Source organism: Rousettus aegyptiacus, unplaced genomic scaffold (genome assembly GCF_014176215.1).
Source record: "Rousettus aegyptiacus isolate mRouAeg1 unplaced genomic scaffold, mRouAeg1.p scaffold_m13_p_10, whole genome shotgun sequence".
Classification (NCBI taxonomy): Eukaryota; Metazoa; Chordata; class Mammalia; order Chiroptera; family Pteropodidae; genus Rousettus; species Rousettus aegyptiacus.
In genome coordinates, this window is record NW_023416285.1 from 62,444,063 (window position 1) to 62,471,012 (window position 26,950).

General features: G+C 37.1%; 1 protein-coding gene across 6 annotated transcripts; it reads right to left on the reverse strand.

Annotated features, from left to right (window-relative positions):
• Window positions 1-5,129: 5,129 nt before the first annotated feature.
• REST (RE1 silencing transcription factor) lies at window positions 5,130-25,147 on the reverse strand. Of its 6 annotated transcripts, none has more exons than XM_016158732.2 (4): window positions 24,827-25,147; window positions 21,531-22,434; window positions 16,412-16,495; window positions 5,130-10,843 (listed from the first exon to the last, which is right to left on the reverse strand). In XM_016158732.2, exons 2-4 carry the CDS (start codon window positions 22,423-22,425, stop codon window positions 8,910-8,912), a joined length of 2,913 nt encoding a protein of 970 aa, XP_016014218.2. In that variant the 5' UTR covers window positions 22,426-22,434; window positions 24,827-25,147; the 3' UTR covers window positions 5,130-8,909. The 6 variants fall into 6 exon arrangements, with proteins under 6 accessions (XP_016014218.2, XP_036083789.1, XP_036083788.1 ...); XM_036227896.1 differs by lacking the exon at window positions 24,827-25,147 and adding an exon at window positions 24,192-24,212; XM_036227895.1 differs by lacking the exon at window positions 24,827-25,147 and adding an exon at window positions 24,055-24,158.
• Between the last annotated feature and the right edge of the window lie 1,803 nt (window positions 25,148-26,950).

Sequence of the window (26,950 nt, forward strand, 5' to 3'; positions counted from 1 at the left end):
AGACCAGGCAGAGAGGGATCTGCAGCAAGTATCTGCAACTCGAGTGATATTCTAATAAATGGATCAGATGGGACAAATACTGAGACCTACAATATGGCAGGCTCACAAGGCCCCAAAACCAAGAACATTTTTGGGTAAATTCAGTTCCTAACTTTAAATTATGCCATGTTCTTACATTTTCAAATAGCTACCCACATTATTAACATAGAGGCTTATCTAAAAATGCCATCTTATGCTAACTCAGATCTAGGCATAAATAGAATAAGGGCATAATTGTTTTACCTTAGTTTACTTTTTATGTCAAAAAGGTGAAATTAATGTTACTGCTGGTAAGCTCCTTAAGGTCTTTAGTAAATATAAAACTGGTTAGATATTACAATAGAGGAAAGGCTATTTAGAGTACCCTCTATTGTGTTAATATTAACCTTTTTCATTAAGAACATTCAAATTAGGCTGAAATCCCTTTGACTACTATTCCTTTTATTTTAGCACTATTTCCTACTATATTTTCCACTTAATCAGAAAGACAGTGTGGCACAGATCTACCACTTACTACTTGTCGGCCATGAGGCAATTTGTCTGTTGGAAGCAGGGTGAGAGTAACAAACTTCTTAATGATGTAAAGGAGATTAATAGTTAATGTAACGTGGTTAGAACAATGCTTGGTACTAGAACACCTGGATTACTCCTAATGCTAATGCAGGACCTCTAGACTCATGAAAAATGTCAGTTATTTCTGGGCATCCCCAGGATCTCATGTGACTCATCAATAAGGCCTGCCTACTTACATGAAAAAAGCCATTTTCTCCCTCCTAGTTTCCTTTAATGGAATTTCCTTCTTCCATGCACAGGGAACAGAGCAGACTCATACAGATCTCACAACTGCTGCCACTATTGACTAGTGGAATTATGCTAATTAGTGTCCCTAAAGAGATGTTCTCAGTGCTTCTAACACTGCTCATGTCTTTTATTGCCCTTGCCTCCCTCTCTAGATTTCAGGTACAGCAGCAATCACCAGTTACCTGTACTACTATTAATTCCAAGGACTCCTGCTTACTACTGCCTTATTCTCAATATCTTTGAGATAATCTGTATCTTGTCAGAAAAACCTTTGTTCTTTCATGCAAATAAATCCTATTAGGGCCCCACCCTGGCCTATCCCATATGACTTAACTCCAGCTAGAGTTGTAGCTTATGCTCATGTAGGGTCCTGTGCCTTATTCAACTGTAATTTAATATATACCATTATGTAAATAATTCATTCACCTCAGTAATGTTAGCTAAGTGCTAAGGTGCTAGTCCCCTACTAAATCTATGCTGAACGTTAAATGTTGGACCTATTACTCATCGTCATTTTCAGTAACACCAAATAAAATATCTCAAATATATATGTGTAAAAAAAACCCTTCAACATAAAGTTGGCAAATCTGAAAGTTCTAGCTTATGAACACGAGCCATAAACATAACTTGTAAAACTTAAGAAATTATGGGTCCTCCGAACCGCTCTCTTCACATGGCTTTTTTAATGCTTTCCACTCACAAACACTTCCAGATTCTCAAAAAATCTTGGCAATAAGGGCATCAGAAAGACATTAGTCATTAAACCATGATACATCTATAACTATGGAACATTATGCAGTAGTTATAAAGAATGAGGAAGATCCTTAACGACTGACAAATATTTTCAAATTAAGAGTTCTGCAAATTGCAGACTATCAATAATCTTATTTATATAAAAAGCATAGAAATCATTCATCTGAATATGAAGAGTCAACAGAAAACTGTCAACAGTAGTTTACTCAAAAAGAAACAAATGAGAAGAGGGTTAGGAATAAAGCTAGTCAAGATTTAAATTTTATGAGAATGTAGTTATGTATGTGTAGTTATGTATGCATTATGTGATTTTTAAAAAAGTAATTGGAGCACAGGGAAAAGAAATAAAAGGTGTACATTTCAAAAAAATCAAGGAAAGAATTATGATATCGTTCTCTAAAATTGCCCCTTTTGGCAACAGAATCTTAACCACTGGTAAATTCCCATTTGCAGTTTATCCCTTAAGACATCCTTTCAAGCTCTCATAAAATTTATAGAATGCTTATGACTTAAGCAGAAAAATTTGATATATCTGAGTTCCAAAGTATTTGGTCTGAAGGAAAAATCCTTCAGTATATTAACAGATTGTAGGAGGTCTTTAGAGAGCTTGAAAGAAGACCCCTTCCCCAATGGCTGAACTCAGGTAAAGTAACTGTCAGATTACACATGAAAGAAACAAGAATCTGAGTCTCCGGGAAGGGAAAGCTATTCTTAGCAGAATACCAGCTTAAATAGAAGGCATAACAGATTCAAGCAAAAATCAACAGATGCTAAAATCATTGCGTTTGTTGAGGAATAAGATTTTTCAATACATCCTCCCACAGAGTATTAATCATAAAGGGAAAAAAATAACTACAGTGGAGAAATCTGGTGGACAATACCTTAATCAAGTTAACACAACTAATAATGTGATAAACTGACATATACATTCTGATGTAATGCACCAGTTTAGTATTCCTGTCAAAATGAAAACCAAAGGCATGAAGAAACAATTAGAATTATCAAAATTAAGGAAATCCTTTAAACAGCTGGCATGCATCCTTCAAACTCCTAACAATAAGGGGAAAAAATGTTTCAAATTAAAGAAAACTAAAGAGATGTGACAACTAAATGCAATGGGTGATGAGGGGTGGGGAGATTTTTAAAAGTTAGTATTAAGACATTTGGCATAAAAATGAACAGACTGTATATCAGTTGCTACACCAATTTGGTAATTATAGTGTGGTTGTGCAAGAGAATGCCCTTGTCCTTGGGAGATACAAACCGAAATATTCAGATGAAGAGGTATGCCTGCAAAGTTAATTTCTGGTGGTTCAGTAAATGATATATATATATACAACACATAGAAAGCAAATGAGTGGTGAATCCAAATAAAGGGTACATAAGATTTCAGGGTACTGTTCCTGCAGCTTCTTTAAGTTTGACCCTTCTCAAAGTTTCTTAGTCTTTCTCAAGATTTGGTATTTTCTTGCTACTTGGCTTGACTTTCCTTGCCTTGTTAATGTTAAGGCGCCCAGAAAAATACCCTAGTCCATCTATGAACCATGAGATTTCTGAATTACCAGAATTTTAAAACTACAATAAAACCACCATCATATATTCATTGTTGAAAACAAAGAGAAATAACCATCACACTTAGAATTCTTGGCCTAGGCAATAAACAATTATTGACTCTACTAGGGCCAGATTGTTTTAGGTGCTTAAAAAAAGATAAAAGCATCTTTACTCTTATGAAAATTACAATACGGACACAAAAGCCCACATTCTAAAAATTAAAAGCTTATTATTTTGCCAAACATGCAGGACAAGCAGCTACATCATACGACTTGATCATGCCCAAATAGAGAAAGTACTTTATATATTTAAGGAAACTTAGTTTGTTATCTATTGCAAGGGTCCCCAACCTCCAAGCCTCAGACCTGTACCACCAGTCTATGGCCTGTTAGGAAGGGGATGCACAGTAGGAGATGAGCAATTGGCCAGAGAGCACAGCTTCATCTGTATTTGCAGCCGCTCTCCAGGACTAGCATCACCGCCTTAGCCCCACCTCAGATCATCAGGCATTAGATCCTCCTAGAAGCATAGGTCCCTGGTGCAAAAAAGATTGCGGACCGCTGGTCTAGTGGAAGAGGTCTTAAAACTGTATGCCAAGCAGTGGACTGAGTGCTTAATAAGTACTTAACATCAACACCACTCTACAGATAGAAGTATCATATATCCCCATTTTATAGATGAAGGAACAGGTTTATTAAAGTTAAAAATGATTTGTCCAATTATAGTAGTAAGGAAGAGAGGCCCACTGTGAACCCCGCGGCCCACAGAGCACTTACTAAAGTGGGCATCAAAATCCTTTGCAAAGACAATTTCTTAACATTTCAACTTTCCCTGATTAGCAAACCTTAGCACATTGTTCTTAACACCTTCACCAACCTGCCTTCATGGAGCTAAAAATAAGAGCTATAAAGTACCCTAGAGAAAAGCTCATGTTACTACACTTCATAAGCTGGAGTCAAGCCCTTGAGACTTTAGGGAAAACAAAAAGTTGGTCAAGTGTAAACTTATGATACTTATAAAAATTATAACAGGAGTAAGACTCTGGGAAAGTAGCAGCAAGGAGCTGCAGAAAGACACGTATAACCATTCTCTCATTGAGGATGACAAACCAAATCAGACATCAATTGCCATTTATATATTCAAGGTAAGTTCCCCGTATCTCCTTGGTCAGGCAGAAACTTCAAAGACCATCGATTCTAGAATGCCAATAAAATAAATGCTTAGAAATAAATTTTGCTTTATTGCTGATAAGGAATCTTGCAGCAGGGGGAAGACAGTGAATCACTCTCATCAATGCAAATTTGAAATACCCAATCTTTCTTAAGACTCAGTACATTCCAGGTCGCTCCTGCATCAGGACCGAATGCAAATACAGTTGCTCTGATGCTCTGCATTGCCAGAGGTTTCTCCAATTCCCTCTCCCTTTTCTCTTAACTTCACAGAAACACGTAAGCTCAAGTGTATATTGTCATTGACAAAGGAAGCAAAAAACCTTACTAAGAAAATGGTTAATCACTTTCCATTGTTTCATTTTCTTCTCATTCCATCAAATACAATAAAAATCCTTGAGAGTGCCCTGGCACTGAGTAAACACACTCAATGTAACCCAAGTTTTCTTCCTTTCAGTTAATCTTTTTCTATCTATGAGTCAAAATTTACATCAGGCCTGCCACGGAGAAGGGACATATACATTATATTAAGGGGAATTGTGGCTGGGAAGGAATAAGCCTTCTATGAACAGTTCTCTTATTGTTTCTCCCTCACCTCCAGCTCCCAGAAAGCAAAGCACAGGAAGATATGCTTTGGACTACTACCTACTAGATTGTTACCCAAACAACAAAGACTGCCATGACCTTTCTACCTACTGTGGGTTATCTGGAGGAAATTATTTAGAAAATTATTAATACACTTGCAATTCCAGCAAAATAAAAAATTCGGGCTTCTTTGATACTTGATGTACCAATAATAAACAAAGGCATTAATATGCTTTTTAAAACTTTATTTCAACATAACTATGCTTACAGAAATACACTCATATAGGTTAATAGAATGCAATTTAAGTTTAACTTATTCTACACAATTTGGACCAAAATCTTGGTACATGGTTTAAGCATTTAAAAAAAAAAAAAAAAAAGGATTTGCAATCTGGTTTATTTTTCATCTATTACAAATGTATATAAAAGATCCTCCACCAAATGCTGCTGAAGCAGGCAGCAAGAACCTTGAGAAATTAACCTTTGGTTTGTCTCTGAAAAATAACACGTATTGCACTGTAAAATTATAAAACTGATGCAACAAAACATTGTTGCAATGTTTCAATGCCAGTTCAATAGCTAGTGGATGTTGAAAAAGGTGGGGAGAGCCTATGTACACATGTGAAACTGTGAAAGCTATCTGATTTAGTAAATATTGCATGTAGATTGCAAATCTACACAAACTAAAATTCAGATAACTTCCTAAATCTGAATTAACACTATCAGTTCAGTTTGTCTGCTGAGGTCAACAAGGAAACTCCACACCCTAACTTTTTTTCTGATTTAAGCAAAATGAAAATTATGTTTCCTCCCCAGCTTTTCAGTCCAGAACTGATGTTATGTTACATATTACAGGCAAGGTAGTCCTTCCATTGTCAACATTCATGGGGTAACATGTGACGAGGTCTACTTGGGTTTAAATATGTATTAGCACTCACATGTAAAATAGTCCTCAGAGTTAAAGACCACATGACTTTAGAAGTAACTAAAAAATAAAATGGCCCTCTTTTGGAAGACTAGAGCAAAACATCCAGCCATAGTTATAAGAAGCCTTATCAAAAAAATGTTGCCCCTTGTGAATTATACTTCAATTAAAAAAAAAAAAAAAAAGCCCCCAAAAAGCAGCTCCGAAGAGGCCATAGCTATAAGAAGCCTTATCAAAAAAACGTTGCCCCTTATGAATTACACTTCAATTAAAACAAAGTAATCCCGAAGAAGCAGCTCTGAGAAGAAAAAATATAACTTAAAATATCTTGAAAAACAATGTAAATATAGGTTCAAAAGATAGTTAAGAGATACATTTTGATAAGACTACCTAGGATTAGGCTTATAATATATTTCTAGTATTTCAAGTTTATCTCTAGTTACTAAACATCAATTTACAAGCAACATGTTCACTTTTTATTCCTTTATCAAAAGGGAAAATTCTAGCTTCAATTCTATCCAGTGGAAGGGAAACTGAGAAAACAAAAAGATTCAAACAGTTTCATGCAAATATCACATTTTTCAAATGGAAGAACTCCCGACTAGACCAGAAGTTCAAATTACTAATATGCTTTTCATTGAAACAATTTTTAATAAGTACAAATACATGGCATTAAGGTTCAGAACCTAATATAGGCCTGACAATCAAGTCCTCGTTTTCTGGAAGAAAGGCCTCAAGTCCTACTCAATTTCCAGTAACAAAATTTTCACAGATCAATTTAACAATAAGGGGTTTTAATTTCCTTCATATTTTTGTTTTTAGCATTCTAGTCTTAAAAACTAGATTCCCCAGAAGTCAAATTTTTTCTCTTGTAGTATGAAAGAATCCACAAAAATCTCTTCCCCCAACTAATTCCCAATCTCCAATCTGTACTTAACATGAATCTTTTCATATATTATGTAAAAGGTAACTTACATAAAATGTACCCATGAATATTAAAACTAGTTGTTAGAAAGATTTAACTAGCTTTATAATTTAAGGTTTAAAACATAAATATCTGCAGCTTGATCTTCTGTTGACAATGATTGTCGGAGCCAAGAATTCACCTAGAATTCAACATCATTTACAAACTCCCATTCACGCACATAAAACATACAACATTAACATACGACTTACTCCTTGTGTCTTGAGAGAATCTTCTTCTTTGAAATCTTTGGCCTCCCAGTCAATTAAAAGTTCAAATGTCTTTTAATTCAAACTTCACTCTCAGATTTTTAACAAGTTTTCCACTCACACACTTCAATGCTTTTCCTAATCTTTATGTTGTACTGCCAAATTCTGAAACCTGCACTGCACCTCAAAGAGATCGCCAGATAAAAGAAATTAAATATAAAGTGGTTATTTCAGAACAGAATATGGGATATTGGAATTGTTCAAGATTCCCTATTGGGATTTTATATATATATATATATATATATATATTTTTTACTGCAATGAATAACTACTATCAGCAAGAAAAATCCTTTGTTGGACTCTTTCATATTCTTTGACAACTGGCCAAAGAACCTACCAAAAAAGTAAAAAGTTTGGGAGTACACACTCTTTCATACAAAGCTTCCCCATAGGAACACCAGGATAGCTGCAATTCATTTGAGGCCTCACCTGTAGAAAGAGGCTGTCACAGGGACAGCCAGGAAACCCACTAGTTTGTGGAGATCCCTGAGAAAGTGTGATTTTAAATCTGGACTGTACTTAAGTTCCACCAGCCTTTTTCACTGTATTCATAGGAAGTAGCAGCTGGTCTAAAAGCACTCAATACTACCTTTCTCATGCTAGTTTTTCCGTATAATTGTTATGGCTTTGGACTCTCACAACTGATATTCTGTATAGCTTGAAGGAGTAGTGGTCTCCTAATTCCAGGTTTGCAGTTTCAAAATATCACTTATATAGTTCTTTGCTCAGCTGAGTAGCCATATGGACACCAACCATCTACGAAAAAAGGTTTTCCTCAAAGATATGACTTAACACTGTACATTTAAGGTGTAGCTGTAATAAAGCAGGCTAAAAACTTTTACTTATGGTTGGTATATGAGATAAAAATCCATTCAATATAGAGCCTAGTGGTTTATTTATCTGCAAACAGAGCTGTGAATCTACTACATCCATTTATAATAAATAACATATGAAATACAGATTCTAGCATAGATATGTGAAAATCAAAATCAATGAACTGAACCTGCATGTTTCATTTGCTCACAAACTTGCACACACTAATATTCTGCAAAAAAAGACAACTGCAGCAAAAGAAAAAAACTGCCCTTTTGCAAATAAGACTAAAAGCATCCCTCCAAAGAGAATAAAATAAACATGCATATATATATGTATAAAGTGTTACTGTTCAACAGAAATGCTATTTCTAGAAAAAATTAAACTGCATAGGTTAAAAAAAAACAATGTGCAACATCTTAAGCCATTAAAGCACCAAAATAAAAAAACACACCAAAATCATTGTTTTTATGACGATTAACATACACAAATAAGAAATAATGATCAAAACTCAGGAAGTAAATACCTGGACTGAAACAATGTCCATTGTTGGGAGAATTTTTCTTCAATTTAAATGTCTCTTCTCATCTCTAAAAAAATTTTAAAGTGCTAACTTTATATAAAGCAGGCAAATTCTTCAAGTAATTTGCTAGTTAAGTATCCCAATTTTTATAGAGCTAAACAAGAAACTAAAAATAAACTAAACTGAAATGGAAGACAGATATGGGGTAAAAACTGACAAGTTATAGCTAGACAAAGCAACAAGAATGCTATAATACCACCTTGGCCTCCTAGTTTCAATTAAATGTATAAGCTAACAGATTTAGGTGTCTGCTGGTTTAGTATACTAACTCCCTTGGATTTACTAAAAGTTACACATCATTAGGTATACAGCATCCTAAGGAACAGAGTGCCACTTAAAAATTAACACCAGACACTAATTAAAGCAACTTTAAAAATAAAAGGTTGTCTACCACTATAAATGAAAATGTAATAAATTTTGCAAACTAAGAAATGAAGCCTTTTCCAAAGTTTAATTACTCTTGCCCTTTAGCTGCTTTTTCAAGGAAATATACATTAACCAAATGACGATTGAGGTGTTTGCTGTAATCTTTTTCCTTTCTAAAAGAACGATCACAAAAGATACAAACAAAATCTCCTTCAGCTACTTTGACTGCCAAGGCTTCCTTTGCATTTTTTCTAGTAGTTTCTTGTGGAACAGGCCGAGCCCCATTCAATCCAGAATCATCACTACCCTCTGACATGTTGTCACTTAGGTCACTTCCATCATGACTATGGATGCCTTCATCTTCATCCATTTCCTGAGACTCATTTATTGCCATGGTAATGGGAGGTGATGCCACAGCCGTTTTGGACCCTGCTTCACATTTTTCTATTGGTAGAGGAAGTAGTGGTGAAACTGGTTCTTCGACTGCTGAGTCTTTACCAGGGATGTTCTCTGTTTTGCTCTCTTCAGTATCCATATCCATTTCACAAAGCCTAGTGTCAGCCTGAAGTTTGCCATCTAAAGTTTCACCCTCTGGCATATTCAAGTTTTGTTTGGAGGGTGAAATATTGGCGGATTCCTTGATAACAGCAGCAAGACCAACTAGACTCTCATCTCCCTCTTCTGCTAATTTTTGAAAAGGAGCTTCTTTATTTTCTTCACCTTGGGTGAGTAATTTTTGGTCTTCTGACTCCTCTTCTTTTAAGTTTTCCTTTGGCAGCGGTGGTAATGGTGCTAAGAGATCCTGTGCACCTAAACTTTCCTTTAGATGCTGGCTATCCTTAATAGGTACTAAACCAACTTCAATAAGGACTTGCTCCTTCCGTGCCATTTCACTCTGCAGGCTAGACTTTTCTTTTTTATTGTCTTTTCGAGGAGACTTTCTAGGAATTGGCTCCATGTGTAAAGGAGGCTCCATAGGAGAAGGCTCCACAGGAGGAGAAGGCTCCATGGCAGGAGGCTCCTCCATCTGAACAGGCCCCTTCTGAACAAGCTCCATTGGAGCATGTTCCATGAGAGGCAGAGGCTCTGTCTGAGCAGGCCTCATCTGAGGAGGCTCCGTGGGAAGAGGAGGCTCTGTCGGAGCAGGCTTCAACTGAGAAGGCTCCATGGGAGGCAGCAACTCTGACTGAGCAGACGCCTTTTGGGCGGTCTCCTTCTGAGCAGGCTTCCTGCTTTTTTTACTTGATTTATTTTTCAGAATTTTCTTCTTTGTACTTTTTTTCACATAAGTATTTTGCTTTTTATTCTCCTCTACTTTGTTCTCTCCCTTTGGCACTTCCTGACTATTTTTGGATTTGCTTTCTGTCTTTTTCTTTTTTGTCACAGGGTCCTCATCATGAACAGGATCTTGTAAGGAATGGGTGTCAGCTTCCATCTTCCTTTTGCTTTTCTTGGTTTTACAGGTTTTTTCTGAATTATTTCCTGTATGCACATCCACCGCTTTAGTTTCCATTGCTGATCTGCGAGTTCTGGTAGTCACTTGGATCGAAGCATTACTACAGGGCTTCTTCTCTTTTGAAACATTATCTTTTTTTTCCACTTTTACAGACTTCTCATTTTTCTTTCCAGCCACATCACCCTTTATTTTTGTCTGCTCTGTTTCTGTTTTTTCATTGGTATTATTGTTATCAGGCAAGTCAGCCTCTCGCTTTTTGGTTTTCTTTAGTTTCACTTTTGAGACATCCATTGTTTTATTAGGACAAGTAGGATGCTTAGATTTGAAATGATACTGCAGATTACACTTCTTGGAAGCTGCATAGTCACACACAGGACAATTGAACTGTCGTGGATTAACATGCAGCTCTACATGTTTTTTGAAGTTACTTCTATCTGCTGTTTTGTAGTCACAGTGTGGGCAGTTAAGAGGTTTAGGCCCATTGTGAACCTGTCTTGCATGGCGGGTTACTTCATGCTGATTAGAGGCCACATAACTGCACTGATCACATTTAAATGGCTTCTCACCTGTAGGTAAATAAGAAACGTTACATACATTAGGAAAGAAATTTAAGATTTTATTAAAATAAGGAATTGGATGTATGTAAACAAAAACCCACAAAAACTATAGAAAAGACTGTTTCATGCACTTTACATTTACCATATTTATTTGTATATCTTTTCTGTATCTCTTGACATTGATTCTCAAACCAAAATAAAGACATAATTATTTTAATTAGCCATCATCGCCTAAAAAATTCATCATGCTAGGGGCTCTCCAGGACTATTAAAGAACAGAGATTTATTAGTACACAATTACGGGCAAAATTATTTGAACTCTGGAAGTTAATTTTAGGGCAAGGGTACTCAAAGAAGAGATAATTTAAAATTCTTACGTTTAAACAAATGCATAAAAAAGTAGAATATAAAATTCATACATTTTTAAGATAAATCTTGAGACTTCAAAGAAATGCCTTATACTCTGAAGCTACACTTCCAGACCTTTGCTACAAAGTTTTATAACACTGCTTTAGCCTCAGGGAGCAAAAGGTCTTTTCTTTAAATTTAACCCTTTTGTCCATCACGGCAAGAGCTGAGTTAAGCTTCATTTGGAAAATTCTTCCAATGTCAAAGTTGTTATTTTAAAGCAAAAATATAGCCAAGTCAGAAATCTTCCCCTGATTTTTCCTCACCTTCTAAAATATGGGCAGAGTCTATATAAATGAAAAGGGGCATACAAATAGATATGGTATGTAAAATAAGCAAACAAAGTCATAATCATGGGTACATACAGAACCACAACAAATCCCACCCCCAAGTTAAAGGCATAAGAGTAACACATTCTACCTCAATACATACCCATCTAGATCACACTCTAGTAAATATTACCAAATGGTATCCATACCCCACTGGTCCAATGGAATGCATAGTAGAAAAATGGAAATTGACATTTATGAAAATTCATCTCTCAAACATTCTCAAATTCACATCAAATCTTAATTTTTTCATAAAGCAAAACTACGCAGACATTAAGCAAACCATGTAGATGGTAAGCTTTACATGATTATAAAATGTCTGACGATAAAAGACTCCATCACGAAAACAAATATATATCCAGGTATGTCAGATTGGATATGTAGCTAAATGGACAACTCCTATCCATGTCAGTTCACTAACGGATTCATAAACAAGAGGTTTCTACAACATGCTACATTATAGTACTTGGCACTATGTTGTCCTCTCCAGTGAATCACTTCAATGCAGACAAACATTTGCTTAACATATAAACACAGAATAGAGAAAGAGAGGTGGCATAATAGTTAAGAACTTATTCTGGCATAAGACTATCTGGGGGATCAAATATGGGCTCTGCAACTTACTGTGAGATCTTGAACAAATTATTGAAAACTCTCTAAGGCTCAATTTCCTCATCTATAAAATATTCCTGAGTGTTGTGAGCTACAATTTAATCCATATAAAACACTTAGGATGGGCCAGATAGCCAGGCAGTCAATATGTATTACCTGTTCATTACCTTTGAAATGAACTGGCTAATTTTTAGTCTGAGTTAAAAAAAAGGGGTGGTGGGGGGAGTCGCATGTTTATCCTGCCTTTCCATATAAACCCTAGTTCTGAGTAAACAGCGGATGAATAGAGTTTGCCTCCTCAGGAAAATATTTGTGCTAATAAAATAATTATAATGAAAACAGCACCATTTTAAAACCTCTATGAATGAGAGTATTTACATAGCAATCATCAGTCAAGGTATAAGCCTCCACCTATGAAACGATGAGGGAATGGGAGGATATAGGAATTTTTTAATTCGACGGCACAATTTACTTGCTCTATTAATTCCCCACCCCCAATTTTTGTTTTATTGCCATAAAATCTTGCTTGTATTGGAATATCTATTCACCAAAATTTTATAGTTTATTAGTACCTAGCTAAATATAAATCCTTCGACCTTATACCAATTCTAGTAATATTTACCTATGTTTTTCACCTGTATAAATGTGTCTGATGTCTATTTTGTTCCTCTCTAATTTATAGATGTAAGGCAAATCCAAAAGGGCAAAGATTTTTTTTTATAAGCCTCACATGTTCTTATCAAGAATAATCCAGAAAGAATATCAGAATTTTAATTAGAAATTAGAAATTTCTAATTAAAGAGTTACAGGGGCATACAACTGATTACTACTCAGCAATAAAAACGAAGTTCTGATAATGCGACATGGGATGAATCTCAAAATTATTTTATAGAAGAATGTTCTTTCTGATAGAAGTCAGAGAATTGGTTGGGGGGAGACTGGAAAGGGTGACGAGGGAACTTAGTTCTGAGAGTGGTAGAAATGTTCCATGTTTGCATCTGGGTGGTAGTCAAATAGATGAAAACATACATAAGGTCACTGAGCTATCTACTTAAGATGTGTACATTTCTGCATGTGAATTAAATTTCAATAAAATACTGTTTAAAAATTATTCTAGAATTTACAAAGAAGTTTCAAACCACAACATCTTTCAAATAAGCCGAGCTATTCAAATGTGCCTCCGTAAGAATCATCAAATATTTGGTGAAAGGAAAATAAATTTATCACTGGATAAAATAATTTTCTATCTTAAAAAGAGTTAAAATGAGGGTAGAACTTGGCAAGGTTTAATTCCCTTAACAAAACTCCATTACACTCATTAACTGAAAAATATTCAAAATGAACTTTTATGGATAGATGATACATACGAAAATATCATAATGGCAAATACAGACTGGATGTATTTCACCCAGTACGAAATAGTTCATCCAGGATGAAATGGAAGCATCTCCACTGAGAACAGGAAAGGGAGAGCTGAGGATGTCAGTGTCTCTAGGACCTCTAGAGTAAGGATACTCTAGTACTATTAGGCAGAAATACCAATAAAATAGAGAACACCAGATGAGGTTAGTGTCTGTAGATATTTCACCAACATCCAATATCCAATTCTGATCTCTTCCTTATTTTCAATCCCCCGCAACCAAGGATTGAAAAGCTCTGAGCAATTAACCAATGTGGTTTTGCCTCATAAACCAATCTCTTTGTCAGTTTAGTTAAATGTACCAACTCAACAGAGCCTAATCTCTTCCAGAAATAAGAGACTGAGCACACACTTCTCTTCCTTAAAATACATTCACATGAACAAGGAACCAAAAGACCTTGTAAAGATCAGACTCCAGACCATAGAGAAGATACCCAAGGTATTCATGCAACCCAGTCAGAAAAACTACCTAACCAATTTGACTTAACTTAGCTTCACTTTATTCCAAATGTTATCAGCAATGTCAATTAAAAATACTGAAACACAGTATCTAATGAAAATAATTCTGCACACTCATACACAAAATAGACTAACCATGTTCGTTTCCTGTTTGCAACTCAAACTGTTGGCATCCAATAAAAGACAATGGCTCTGTTCTCCCAATACGTTGTGGTTCCAGTTTCATTATGCAGTAGCTTCTTGAGCCATTCCATGAGCCATAATGTATTTACCACTGCTGATAACTGAAAATGGGAGGGTGGGGAAGTCTGAGGCCAAATCCTAGCTCCTCTAATTTGGAAGAATGACAAAAACTTTACAAAAAGCATTTATCCTCTTTGAACCTGTGTCCTAATTTACAAACTGAGATTTAGTCTTTTAGGGGTACTAAGACTAGAGATAATATATCTGAGCATACTTACAATAAATAGTAGTTACTACTCATTATTAACAAACTTTTTAAAAGATGTTAACAAACAGCAACTACTGAAAATCATCTTTAAAAAATAAAATACAGCAAATTCAAAAGACAACATTTAAGCAAACTCAAAATTGTTTGAAGATTACCGACTAGTGTAAAACATCATAAATGTTTACTATTAATTCAATTAAAAAGATACAAGTAATTCTAATCCAGTGACTCAGCAACACTGATAAGTCAACCAGATATTACTTCAAATGAAACAAAGTATCAAGCATTTAGATTTAATTACCAGTGTACAAGTAATACAAGGCACAGGGACAGAGGAAAAACTAAATGACACCATGAGAAAGTAAGACAAACTCAGAAAGGGGATTTCTTCAATGTCCTGGTTTCCCCATTTGTAAAATGACAATAATAATATAACTTATACATCATAGGATAGTTATGAAGATTAAAATGAGTTAACTCATGTAAAATTCTTAACTGTTTTACTCAAGAGCTAGAGCATAGCTATAAAAAAAGACATATGCCTACCCTCAAGAAAGCCTGAAATAGCATCCAAGTTTTCCTCAGAAACTGAAACCAGGAAACACCCAAAAGTAATATAACTAGGTTCTGGTTAAGTGACCCAACTCAATAGCTTAGGAGATTTTAGAAGGTACACTCAAAAAATATTAACATGACAAGCATGTAGAGCCAAGAAAGGCTAGCAATCATACTATGCGACCCCTTCATAGCTACTCAAATCAGAATCTGTACTATAACCAAGTCTTAATCATCACTGACTTAAAACAACTATATTTAATGTCAATAAAATAAAAGCAACGTATGTAATTGAGTTTTCGAGTAGTCATATTACAAAGGTAAAGAAAAACAGGCAAAAATATATCCAGTATCATGTCAACATGTAATTTTCATTTTCTTAATAGTGTTTGAATTCCACTACTTTATATATCTCATTTTCAACCAGCCACATTTCACAAGCTCAAAAACATGTGGCTAGTGGCTATTCAGATAGGACTGATTTAAGGTAACTGTCAACTGAGAGAGATGGGTCTATATAGACTTCTGTTAACATAGTCTTAGCATAGTCTGCCCACAGGAGTACACATATATTCTAAATCTGGAGTGTTTTGATGAGACATAGCAGTTCAACAAGAGTCAATCACGGGCAAAATGAACTAATTATTCATTCAAGACCACCTATGCTAATATTTTTAGCTTATCTGCCTACATACCTTGATAACAGGGACCAATTCTGGTTGGTGATCCTGACAATTTCACTGGAGTAGATGAATCTCTCCCTTGTTATAGCCCTGCATTATTATCTATTATAGTCCTGCATTTTTATCTATTATAGGTTAATAAATTAATATCCAGATCATTGTTTAACTTTTGGAAATTGTCCTAAGAAGCGCTATTAATTCTCAAAAGAAAGCAAATCTAATTTTAAGACCTGATAAGCTAAAGGAACCTTGGAGCCTGGCAATCACATGCTATGAAACTAGGTGGTACACTGTGTTGGGGAAGGAATGTGAAAAGTTGAGAATTGTTCAAAAAGGATAAACCAGTCTTGTCTTTTGATACCAGCTCAACTTTTTATTAGAGTCATGGAACTTGCTGAAGATCTGATGAAAAATAACAACCCTCCTCCCAGAAAAAGTGCACACACATTTACATTCAGTGTCAAGAATTCCACCTGAAGACCCCTTGTTAAGAATCTCCACTTAAATACAGCTCCACACTAATAGAATACTGATTTCTAACTCTAATTTCTAAATTACATTAAAAATACAATCATAAATAATGACCCAATTCCAGGTCTAGAAAAACTTCCTTATAAAGGTAGTTTACTAAAAATGACAGAAAAGTTCTTTCTTACCAACCTGAATGAGTGCGCATATGTCTCGTTAGATGAGTCTTCTGTGAACTTGAGTAAGGACAAAGTTCACATTTATATGGACGTTCTCCTGTGAAAATATCATGATTAGTGTTTAAGTATGATAAAAATAAGGCAAATACAATTCTGACTAACATATACAATAATCAGTACTGGCTATTTTTCTAACAAGAATTTTTCTTCCTATTCTTGGCAAAACAGTAAGTTTACATCATGTCTTAGAAATGTAAATGATTAAATTCAAAACTTACCTAACTACACAATTTCAACTTTGCTGAAAATTTCACTGGCATTCTGAATTCTCACAGCCCTTTTCACTTTCGGTAATGCTACCTGTCATTAATTGAATATTAAGAACTGAAAAAGTATCCTGATAAGGTATTAGGATGCATTCTTTTTTAAAAAATTAGCAGGCGTGGTTCCATAGTATAGTGGTTAGTGCATCTGCTTTACACACACGATGTCCTGGGTTTGTGCCCCAGTGGAGCCACAGTCCACCGTCTACTGCCTTGTCACCCTGAACAAGCTCGATATTTGGAAGCTAAGCAGGATCGGGCCTGGTTAGTACCTGGATGGGAGACCCCCCAAAAGACCAGGTGCTGTAGGCATAAATAATAATAATAATTCAAATATATATATTAAAAATTAGAATTATCCTCTAAAAACAATCTATCCAAATCTTCTGATGCTGTGGCTTGGGTAATTTTTTTAATACTTGTAAATGATAAACCTACCATTTGAAATTGTTAACTTAAAGCAATAATGCTTTTGAGTAGAGACTTTGTTGCTTTAAGCTAGGAATTTCTGGTAGTAGATATAACTTATAAATAGGTCAGTGTTAAAACAAATTTTACTTATAAAGCCATAAGGACTGAGAGCAACTGAAGATGAAAGGCCAGTGATTTTGCACTAAAGAATTTAAGACTCCAAGGCAGGAAATGTATCCTCTTTTGGGGTGCAATTGTCAACCACAAAAGTTTTAAAATAAAATCTTGACAATTTGTTTCATCCAGTCTTTGGACACAAAACAGTAATTATGACCTTGGGCAAGTTTCTGGTAACTATGAAAGTAGCAGTACCTTCCCTTCCTAGAAGTGAGAATTTAAATTAACACAATATATGCAGAGCACTTAACACTGTGCCTGACACATACGCCCTCAATAAAGAGCAGTTATTCTTTTGTCTGCATAGTAAGATACAGTTAACAGATGTGTCTAATAAAAGACATGTCAAATAAATGAGACAATGAAAAAAGATATAAATTACCTGTAAATAGTTCATAGCAATAGAATGACTACCTTGACCTGGAAGAATTTTAAAATAGTTTTTAAAATGTTAAATGTAGTTCTGTAAGGATCCACAAATGGCCAATAAATACATTAAAAGATGCACAGTATCATTAGCTATGAGGGAAATTCAAATCAAAAATGACGATGAAAAAAAAATCAAAAATTAAAAAATTACAATGATATGAAGACTTCACAATTAGGATGGCTATGATGAAAATAAGAGATGTTAACAGATATTGGTTAGGACAGGGAGAAATGGGACCTCATACACTTCTGGGATTGTAAAACAATGCACCACTTTGGAAAATAATTGCAGTTTCTCAAATGATTAAACATAGTTACCGCTGGCCTAGCCATTCCACTCCTGGGTATACACCCAAGAGAAAAAAAACTTTTATTCACACAAAAACTTGTACATGAAATGTTCATAGCATTACTCAGAATAGCCAAAAAGTGGAAACAATCCAAATATCCATTAACTAACTGATCGATCAATAGACAAATTACTGTGGTAATTAAAGGAAAACAAGTACTGTACATATAACATAAATGAACCTTGAAACATTATGCTATGTGAAAGAAGGCAGTCATAAAGGACCACGTGTTGTATGATTCCGTATTTTTATAAAATGTCCAGAACAGGCTAATACATAGTAAATTGTATGGTATGAAAACTGTATCTCAACTAAGCCGTTATAAAAAAAAGTTAATGGGAAAAAAATTAAACAGTTATAGACTAACATAAAGAATAAAGGACAATTAAGGACAATTTACTTTTAAATTCTTTATAGCAGAATAAATTGCTTCTATCTGTGCAACTCTATACCACAGGCACAATACTCTACAAAACAATGTAATTTTCAGTCACAGATACAGGCAAAAATGTCATCTTTTAAAGTAGAATTTATAAACTGGGTAAATATCTAAACCATAAAATTAAAAATCCTTTGATTGAAGACTCAAATGAAATAATCCTCAGCCTCCACTATAAGAATTACTTATAAAAAGAGATTAGGAACTATGAATCTCAGTTGTATGTGACCTTTCAAACCTGAGCCTGAAGTTTAGCTCTAGAGATTATTCTGAAGATTAGCATATAAAAAAGGACCTAACATTGGTCACTCAATAATAGAACAGAAAAAATCCATTAAGTGACTGAAAACCAGGCTACCTAATGAGAAATGAGAAATAAGTGATTCCGTTACCACTTCTTAACTCCATTTTCAGCACTAGATGAATTTATTTTTCCATAAATACAATTTTCAGAACCATGCATTTAATACCAAAGATACTCTCAGCATTTATATAATCAAAATATTATCTCTTCACTTTATATATCAAAATGTTTTAAGTTTTTAATAGAAAATTACAAGGTAACAGGGGAAGTCTTTCTTAAAAGCATTTTTAAAAGTGTAAAGACCAAACAGGTTTAACACTAAAATGTGAAGAGATATATATAATCAATATTAGCTATGTAAATCATAACATTATGAAAATATCAACCTTAAATTAATGTGGAGAAAAAAATAAGTAATGGATGGTATAGTTAACTATGAAATAAAGCCACTAAAAATTAGTCACCTAGACTGTAACAAAATAAAAATAAATCACTATAATAATAATAAAATAACAAAATGGAGAATTCCTTTTTTAAAAAAAAAAACAGCCCTTTACATAAAAAATTGGAAATACACACAAAAATGAAAATTTTCTAGTCGTCTCTATTTTTCTTCCTTCTAAAAATGTTCTTAAATCACCAGTTTAGATTTATTGTTGAAAATTTTAACTTTTGAGGAAAAATTTTTAATTGTTTAGTGACTCAGTGGTTCTGAAGTTATCAAACTGAAACTGACCAAAAAAATCAAAATTTAATACAACAAAGCCACTGGGGTGCTGGTAATCTTCTTTATGTTGACTTGTCTGCTGGTTATAAATACATGTATTTATAAAACTTCACACAAAAGTCATGCACTTTACCTTATCATAGTTACTGTCTAAAAGCTCTACATTATAAGCCAATTCTAAATTAGGCCCCAAGGTTTTCAAAAAAACTGTTAAATGAATATGAAATATTTATGATTAAAGTATATATGGTATTTCAGATTATTTTTAAGATATTGTAGGTGAGGTTAGTCTAACAATTTTTAAACTCAAACTGTTTATTGATTAATGGGGTAGGATTCCCAAGTAGCTTTTGTTTCCTATGCTCTGTATTTTTGTAATGTCTGAACTTTACTTTTGGAATAAAATGGTTTCAAAGCATGGAGATAATCAATAACAGGTTACAACAAATTTTAAAAGGACTACAAATTCTTTTACTTGACTAGATTTTCAAGCTTTAAATACAGGAGCCATCCGCTGGGGCTTAGAAGTCTTTCTTGTAATGGAATTTCACCTGCAAGTTTTAAGTCTACCGCTTAAGCAAAGTAGTATTAATTTCCATTCCCACTGTGCCCCACTTATCTGTGGGATTCAGTCCCACAGAGCAACAACTCTTGGAAAAGGGGCCTGATCCAAACAGCATCCTATAGTCCCTTTTCACTTGTGATCCAAAGAGTACAGAACTAGATTATTCTATCCATTCTGTTCAGACCAGTAATTAGTTCTCCTAAGTACCAACTCTTACCAGGAAAATGTAATATAAATGTGAAAATCAATTACCAATAGTTACAAACATTTCTTTGAAAAAAATGAGATCCCTAATTACAAAGATTTGAAAGTCAATTTAAAAGTAAATAACTAAGAGGTAGTATGAAGTAATGAGTATTTCTTTTGGGGGTAATGTTCTAAAATAGTGGTGGTAAGTGCACAATTTTGTGACTATATTAAAATCACTGAATTGTAACTTAATTTCTGTGGTGGTAGGAGTATATCTCAATAAAGCTGTTATTTTAAAAAATGAATTGCTGGTGAGCACAGAATGCAATACACATATGACATATTATTGAATAGTACACTTGAAACCCAATAAATTTAATTTTAAAAAGGGAATAAAGATAAAAAAAAGTAATTGCCAAATGTGACAAGATACTGATAATTACTGAGTATAGGTGATGGGTACCTAACGGTGCAGTGCAGCATTTTCTTTACTTGAGATATTTGAAATTTTTCATATTTTAAAAACATGATAGCACACACTTACAAATTAGAAAAGTCCTCTTACCTTCATGACTTTGAAATGCTGAACACTATTTTTTGTCTGAAAAATAGTTTCATTTGCTACATGTTTACTTTCTTATGAAAGTAGTTTGTGATAATCTCAATCTTTTAAAAAATAACTTCTCACATTTCTATGTTTTGGAGACAAACTGTTCCATTTAGGAACTCAATACCACAAGTCAAATGTTTTAAATAGACTTTGTTAAAAGGAGTGGCGCAAGGGTTAACCATTGGATTTTTCTTTTTTGTCTAAGCCCTCAATTCCTTTGGGAAACTACACTGCATCTTAGATGTAGTCACTGCCAATTAAATGCAACTTCTAAAAAAAAAAAAAAAAGTCTAATTTGGCTAATTTGTCTATTCCAAATTATTAGAATATGTATTTTAGAAAGAACATTGACTTCTCGTGGCTATTCTTCCACATAATAGTGTTTTACAAGTGTCCTTTCACTGAACCCTTTAATCTTATAGTACACTGTTACCCCCATGGAGAAACTGAGGCACAAAGAGATTAAATAACTTGTCTAAGGTCACAAAGACAACAAATAATGGAACCAGGACTTGAACCCAGAGTCCTCTTTTTTTAATGTTAGTTTTAACTACCCACTCAAACTATCAAAAATGAGTTGAATTTATGGACTACAAAGGTCTTCTTACCTGTATGAGTTCGAACATGCTGAACATAATTGTTTTTTCTGTCTGAAAAATAGTTGCATTTTCCACATGTGTATACTTTCCTTGGAAAATGGTTTCTTAAGTGTTTTCTCCAGTGATATTCGCTTACTGTGGTATAAGTGCAAATGATGCACTTGTAGACTCGCTCATTATCCCCAGCTCTGGTGTGGTGTTTCAGATGAGCAGTATAGTGATCATATCGATTGGTATTGTAGCCACAGCGATCACAGCGAATGGGGCCCTTGGAGAAATCTCCCTCTTCCGCAGTAGAAGAGCCAGATTCCCTGGCCTTTGCTTGCTTCTCTGCACTTTCTTCGACAAAAAATTTCTTGGCACTATGAACTCTAATGTGATGCACAAACTGTTCTTCAGATTCTGCTTCATACTGACATGGCTTACAGCGAAAGGGTTTGGTCTTCAAGTTCTTGCATTTGTCCTCTGCTCCAGGTGTTTCAGGAGGAAGATCTTTATCTGAGCTGTAAATTTCTGGGGCAGATGACACCTCAAACACAGGCTGTGATTCTGCAACACTGAGTTCTAAACTTTCCAGTCTCATGTTTTCCAATCCACTGGGTTCACCTTTTATTTCAGGAGACTCTTCAAGTCCTTCTTCATCACTATCTGAAAAGTTGTTATCTCCAACAGGCATCAATTCTGCCATCTGTCTTTCTTCGCCAACCAGGTAATCACAGCAGCTGCCATTTACTTCCCCAGTTAAGGCCACATTTGCCAACATGATAAGCTGAGGTGCAGCCAATTCAGCTTTGGAGAGGTCATGCAAGTCATACATGTCATTAGGCAAAGCCATGCCAATGTTGCCACTACCGTTGAACAGGCCTCCTCCTCCAGAAGACTGCCCCATTACCTGGGTGGCCATAACTGTATTCTGAATTCAGAACAAAACAAAAAACACAAAAGCACCCGTTTAAACACAACTTTTACTGGACTAAAACCAAAACATCACTGTAATTCTTCATAACTTTAAAAAAAATTCCCAATTTTTAAAAACGTTTTCCAATATCTTTAAACTCAACGAGCTTCATTAACTACTAAAATTAAGCCTTTAAAATGTTTTTGTAGTTTTAAATTCTCTTTACTGCATCACCAAAAAAATTTCTTATAAAAAATTTCTATCAATTGTTTGACATAACTCATCCATCAAGTAGGTCTACCACTGGCATACTTTCCCTCAATCACTTTTAATTTTTCTGGTGCAAAAAAAAAAAAAAATTAATTCAGTAACCTTTATTTTTAATGTTAATTAAAATTACTTTTAAAATTCAACGCATGAATAGAAAACTGGTAGCCTCCCAATTCCTACCTAAAACAGTTTACTAGTCTAAATCAGAAAGGGGAGAAATGTAAACAGCAGAGAAATATGTCTGGAAAGTCCTATGTGCTGCTGCCACCATAAGTGATCAACTGAATTGAATTTCACATTATATCAACTAATTCCAGAGGAGTAAACTACTATGAAAAAGTACCACTTAGTTTCTTATTTTTTTGCTGACTTGGCTTCTTTAAAAGGAAAAAAATTACGGACCTTTTTTCCTGTGAAAAAGGAAGTTTGGTGTATTCGAAACTTCACAAATGAAAATAAAGACTTCTTCAAACCCTCTAATAAAATAATCATAAAACTCAACAACCAGCAACTTTCTTGCATTGTGCTTGACTTGGCCTACTTGTCTAGTGGAAGCCATTACAAGATCACCTTCTGAAAACATGTTGAGCTTTTTAAATTCTCTTAACCAGGCTCGTTTCCAAACTAAAAGGTGCTATTCTCAAAGTAGGTGTTCTCTTGCAAATGAGAAAAAGCAAAATAAGTAGCAAGTACTAATAAGTAAAAAAATAAATAAATATAAACTCAAAGTACAAAAAGTAATCCGTTTGTTTCACAGAAGCGCATAACACAGACCGGTTGAGTTATACGTACCAACAAAAGTCGGAATCAAATGCCATCACAGAAACAAACGGAGGGCAAAAGCTGTCCCAAGTCTTAACAGCCGAGGATAGTCGGTAATGTACCCAACCCCTACTTTTCTAAGACCCACCAGACCCTACCAATAACCCCAGAATTTTAACGTTTGTAAGGCAGACCGTCCAAGAACAGCCCAAAAGCCCAACGTGTAGCACGAATTCCTATGTGCTGCTGCCACCAGGGCCTGCCTCGGCGGCGGCATTCCTGACTGAAATAGGCATTCGGCCATTTTCTCAAAATACCAAACACAAAGCAGCTCTTTGCAAACTCGGGCACTCTCGCTTCCTCTCGGCTCGGCCCGCTCACTGCACACATTTACACACCAGTTTACGGGAGCTGCCCCAATACTCATCCTGAAGCTTTTCTTGTACTCTCCAACAATAAAAAAGGCAAGAGGGGCCGATTCGGGGCGCCGTTGGACCAAATCAAGTCTTCTCCAGTCTAGGCTGCCCCCTCCCCGGCCCGCGGGCCCGCGCCTGGGAACAGGGAGGAAAGTTACCGCGTCGCCGGCGTCCCAACTCCACTCACCGCCCCCGGGCTCGCCTTCCGCAGAGGGGCAGGCGGCTCCGCTGGCGCCCTCCGGAGGCGTCGGCCCCCGAGCGCCGGAGGGGGCCCCACGCGCGCCGACCGCCCCCGCCCCGCGCCCCGGAAGTTTGAGAACTCACTCCCCCACGGCGCCTCGCGGGACGCACGCCCCAGCCCCGCCAGCTCCGGCAGCAAGGTGGCCGGGCGCGAAGGGCCGCGGCGGCGGAACCGCCCGAGCGCAGAAATCGCTGTCCAGCCCCATTGGCGGAACCGCCTGGGCCCCGGGGCTGACTCAACCCGCCCGGCCGCACTCAACGGCGCCTTCCGGCGAAAAGGAGAGGCCGGAGAGGGAGGGGGACGGGAGGGCCGCGGGCAGGCGAGGGGCTGCGGCGGGACCTGGAAGCAGCAGGAGGACGAGGAGGAAGTTTCAGGACTAGAGCCACAAACAACTCCGGCCTCAGGACCTGACTCCAAAGGGAGCCCCGGCCCGCGCGGAGACGGCTGCCGGGCCTTGACTGGGGAGGGGGTCTTGGCGCCGCGCCGCTCCCCACAGACGCCCCCGGCCCAAGCTGGTGTAACCCGATCCCGCTCGGCCGCCCGCCCCCGCCCGGCGCGGCGGCCGCCGCCAGAGCCACAATATCTGCAAATCAGCCCTGGACAGCGCCTCGCTCCGCGTCCTTCCGCGCCCTCCCCCTCCCGCGGGCGCCGCCGCCGCCGCCCGGCCGGCCGGCCCTCCCCCATCCCGACCCAGCCCCCAGCCCCGCGCCGCGCTTACCGGCCTTCCTCGGCGAGGAGGGGCTTGGGACCCAGCGTCGCCGGTCTTTCTCCGACTACTTTTCTTTGTTGGTGGAGTTTCAGGGAGGGGAGGGGAGGGTGGAAAAGTTGGGTGCTGGGGCCGTCGAGGCTCGCGAAGGCCAGGAGTGGAACTGAAGAGTGCTTAGGCCGCCGGCTCTCGCCTTGCTGTCCCGGCTGCCGCCGCCGCCGCCGCCGCCGTCGGGGTTTGGGGCCCCGGGCCTCGGCGGCGTCTGCCCTGCTGCTGCGCCGCGAGCTCGCGGGAGCCGCACATTCCAGCACAGGAGGCTGCGCAGCGCACCCGGCCCGCGCCGCCGCCGCCCGCCTGCGGGACACGCCCCCTCCACCGCCCGCGCGCGCCCGTGGGACACGCCCACTCCACCGCCCGCGCGCTTAGCCGCCTGGCGAGCCCCGTCCCTTGGAAAAGTGGGTAGCGCTGGGCCGAGGCTGGGCAGGGGGCGCGAGGAAGGGCTCCCTCACCTAATCCCATCAGGCCCCTCACTCTTGCCCTTAGGTCAAAAGAGAGGCAGGCCCGCTCCCTTTCTTGATTTCTTTTATAAACAAACAACAGAAAAGTTAGCCCCCAGCCCTAGTGTGCATGCATGAGAATAGAGCTGTTAGAAAAATCTGCAGGCTTTGACCGTTCTCTTTAGAACTATTGTTACCCGCCTTTCAAGTCTAAAGCGCTTGATAATACCCTTCAGAATCTCTAATTCTTCACCCACAGCCACCCTTAACTAAATAAACTTTGTTTTAAGCTTCAAAGGTAAAAATGCATTCGAAATTTTAAACTGTAAGTGATAAAAATGTAATGAGTTCGTGAGTTTTTAGAGTTAGTGGACTCCTAATGAGGACTGAGGGGACAGGTCCCTAAACGTTGCAGGTAGTGGGTCATTGCTGAGCCTTCAAAGCACTTTTTCAATGAAGCAATTACACTCAAATAACAGAAGTTAAAGAGGGTGGTGAGAACCAGAAGGCTGCCTGGTGACCTTGTATGGGAGAGTAACCTGGCTTCCAAGTTTTATGGGGTAATGCAGGTATGCATAATACCCGGCACACAGTAATATGCTAAGGAACAGAGAGACAGAGACAGAGGTAGACAGAGGGAGATTCAGGCACCCTCCTTCCCTTCTGTTTGCTCCAGAACTGCCTTCTTAGTCTGCCTTTTATACTTTAAAGCATGCCAGTCCTCAGAAATGTAATGGTTCCCTTAAACCCCTTAGTGTGGCATTCAAGGCCCTGACTAAGCTTATGTAGATAAATTAGAATATCGCTAGTATTAAAATAGTGGTACGGCAAATACTAGGGGGGTTCTAAGTAGAGAAATGGTTCCTAACCAAGAGGATCTAGAAACTTCTTACAGTAGGTGATTATCCAATCTGGCCTTGGAAAATTTTAACTGGTGGAAAGTAGGAGAAAGAACATTCTACACAGTGAAAACAGCAAGTTCAAAAACAATCTGTTGAGACCTCCCTAACTCCTCCAACTTCCTTTTAAGTTCCTTCATTCGTTTCTCTGACAACAGCGCTTATAGACTCCTGATTTTCCTGGTCTACTCCTCTGTAGGACCCTTGTTTCCTAATATCTGGACAATATATTAATAATACAGCATCAGATGCAAAATGGAATGAAGGCCCTAAGATGCTTAACACCAAAGGTTTTGATTACTACTTACTATCAAATACAAGCCCTTTTAATGAATCAAACTTGAGACGTATTAATTTTCATTGAACCAGAGAAAAAGTAATGCAGAAAGGAAGGGGAAAAGAGAGAGAAGGAAGGAAGGAAAATATTTTAGGTCTGGTACAAACTTTTATACATTCATTCTATTTTTAAAATTTTTTTTTTTCTTTTTTAAAACTAAAATTTACAGCATGGCTTTTTTAGATGCTGTCATGCAGGGAGTAATTCTGGCCTCTATTGAAGCCCTCAAATATATAAACTGTTTCCTTTCCCCTTTTTATATCCAAAAAGACAAAAATGAAACATCTCTTTTTAAACTTATTAGATAAATGTCATTAATTTCCTCAATCTGACTGCTTACTGGAAATGTTTTATTAATTGTGAATTTATTCCCACATATTGTGATGCAAATAGAAGAATGGCA

What these genes read in the sequence shown, in the direction of transcription:
- REST (XM_016158732.2), bottom strand. Translation starts at nt 22,425, where the DNA reads ATGGCCACCCAGGTAATGGGGCAGTCTTCTGGAGGAGGAGGCCTGTTC. An exon ending in GCATGTTCGAACTCATACAG is followed by an intron (nt 16,496 to 21,530) that starts GTAAGAAGACCT and finishes ATATTTTCACAG; the next exon opens with GAGAACGTCCATATAAATGT. An exon ending in ACATATGCGCACTCATTCAG is followed by an intron (nt 10,844 to 16,411) that starts GTTGGTAAGAAA and finishes ATTTACCTACAG; the next exon opens with GTGAGAAGCCATTTAAATGT.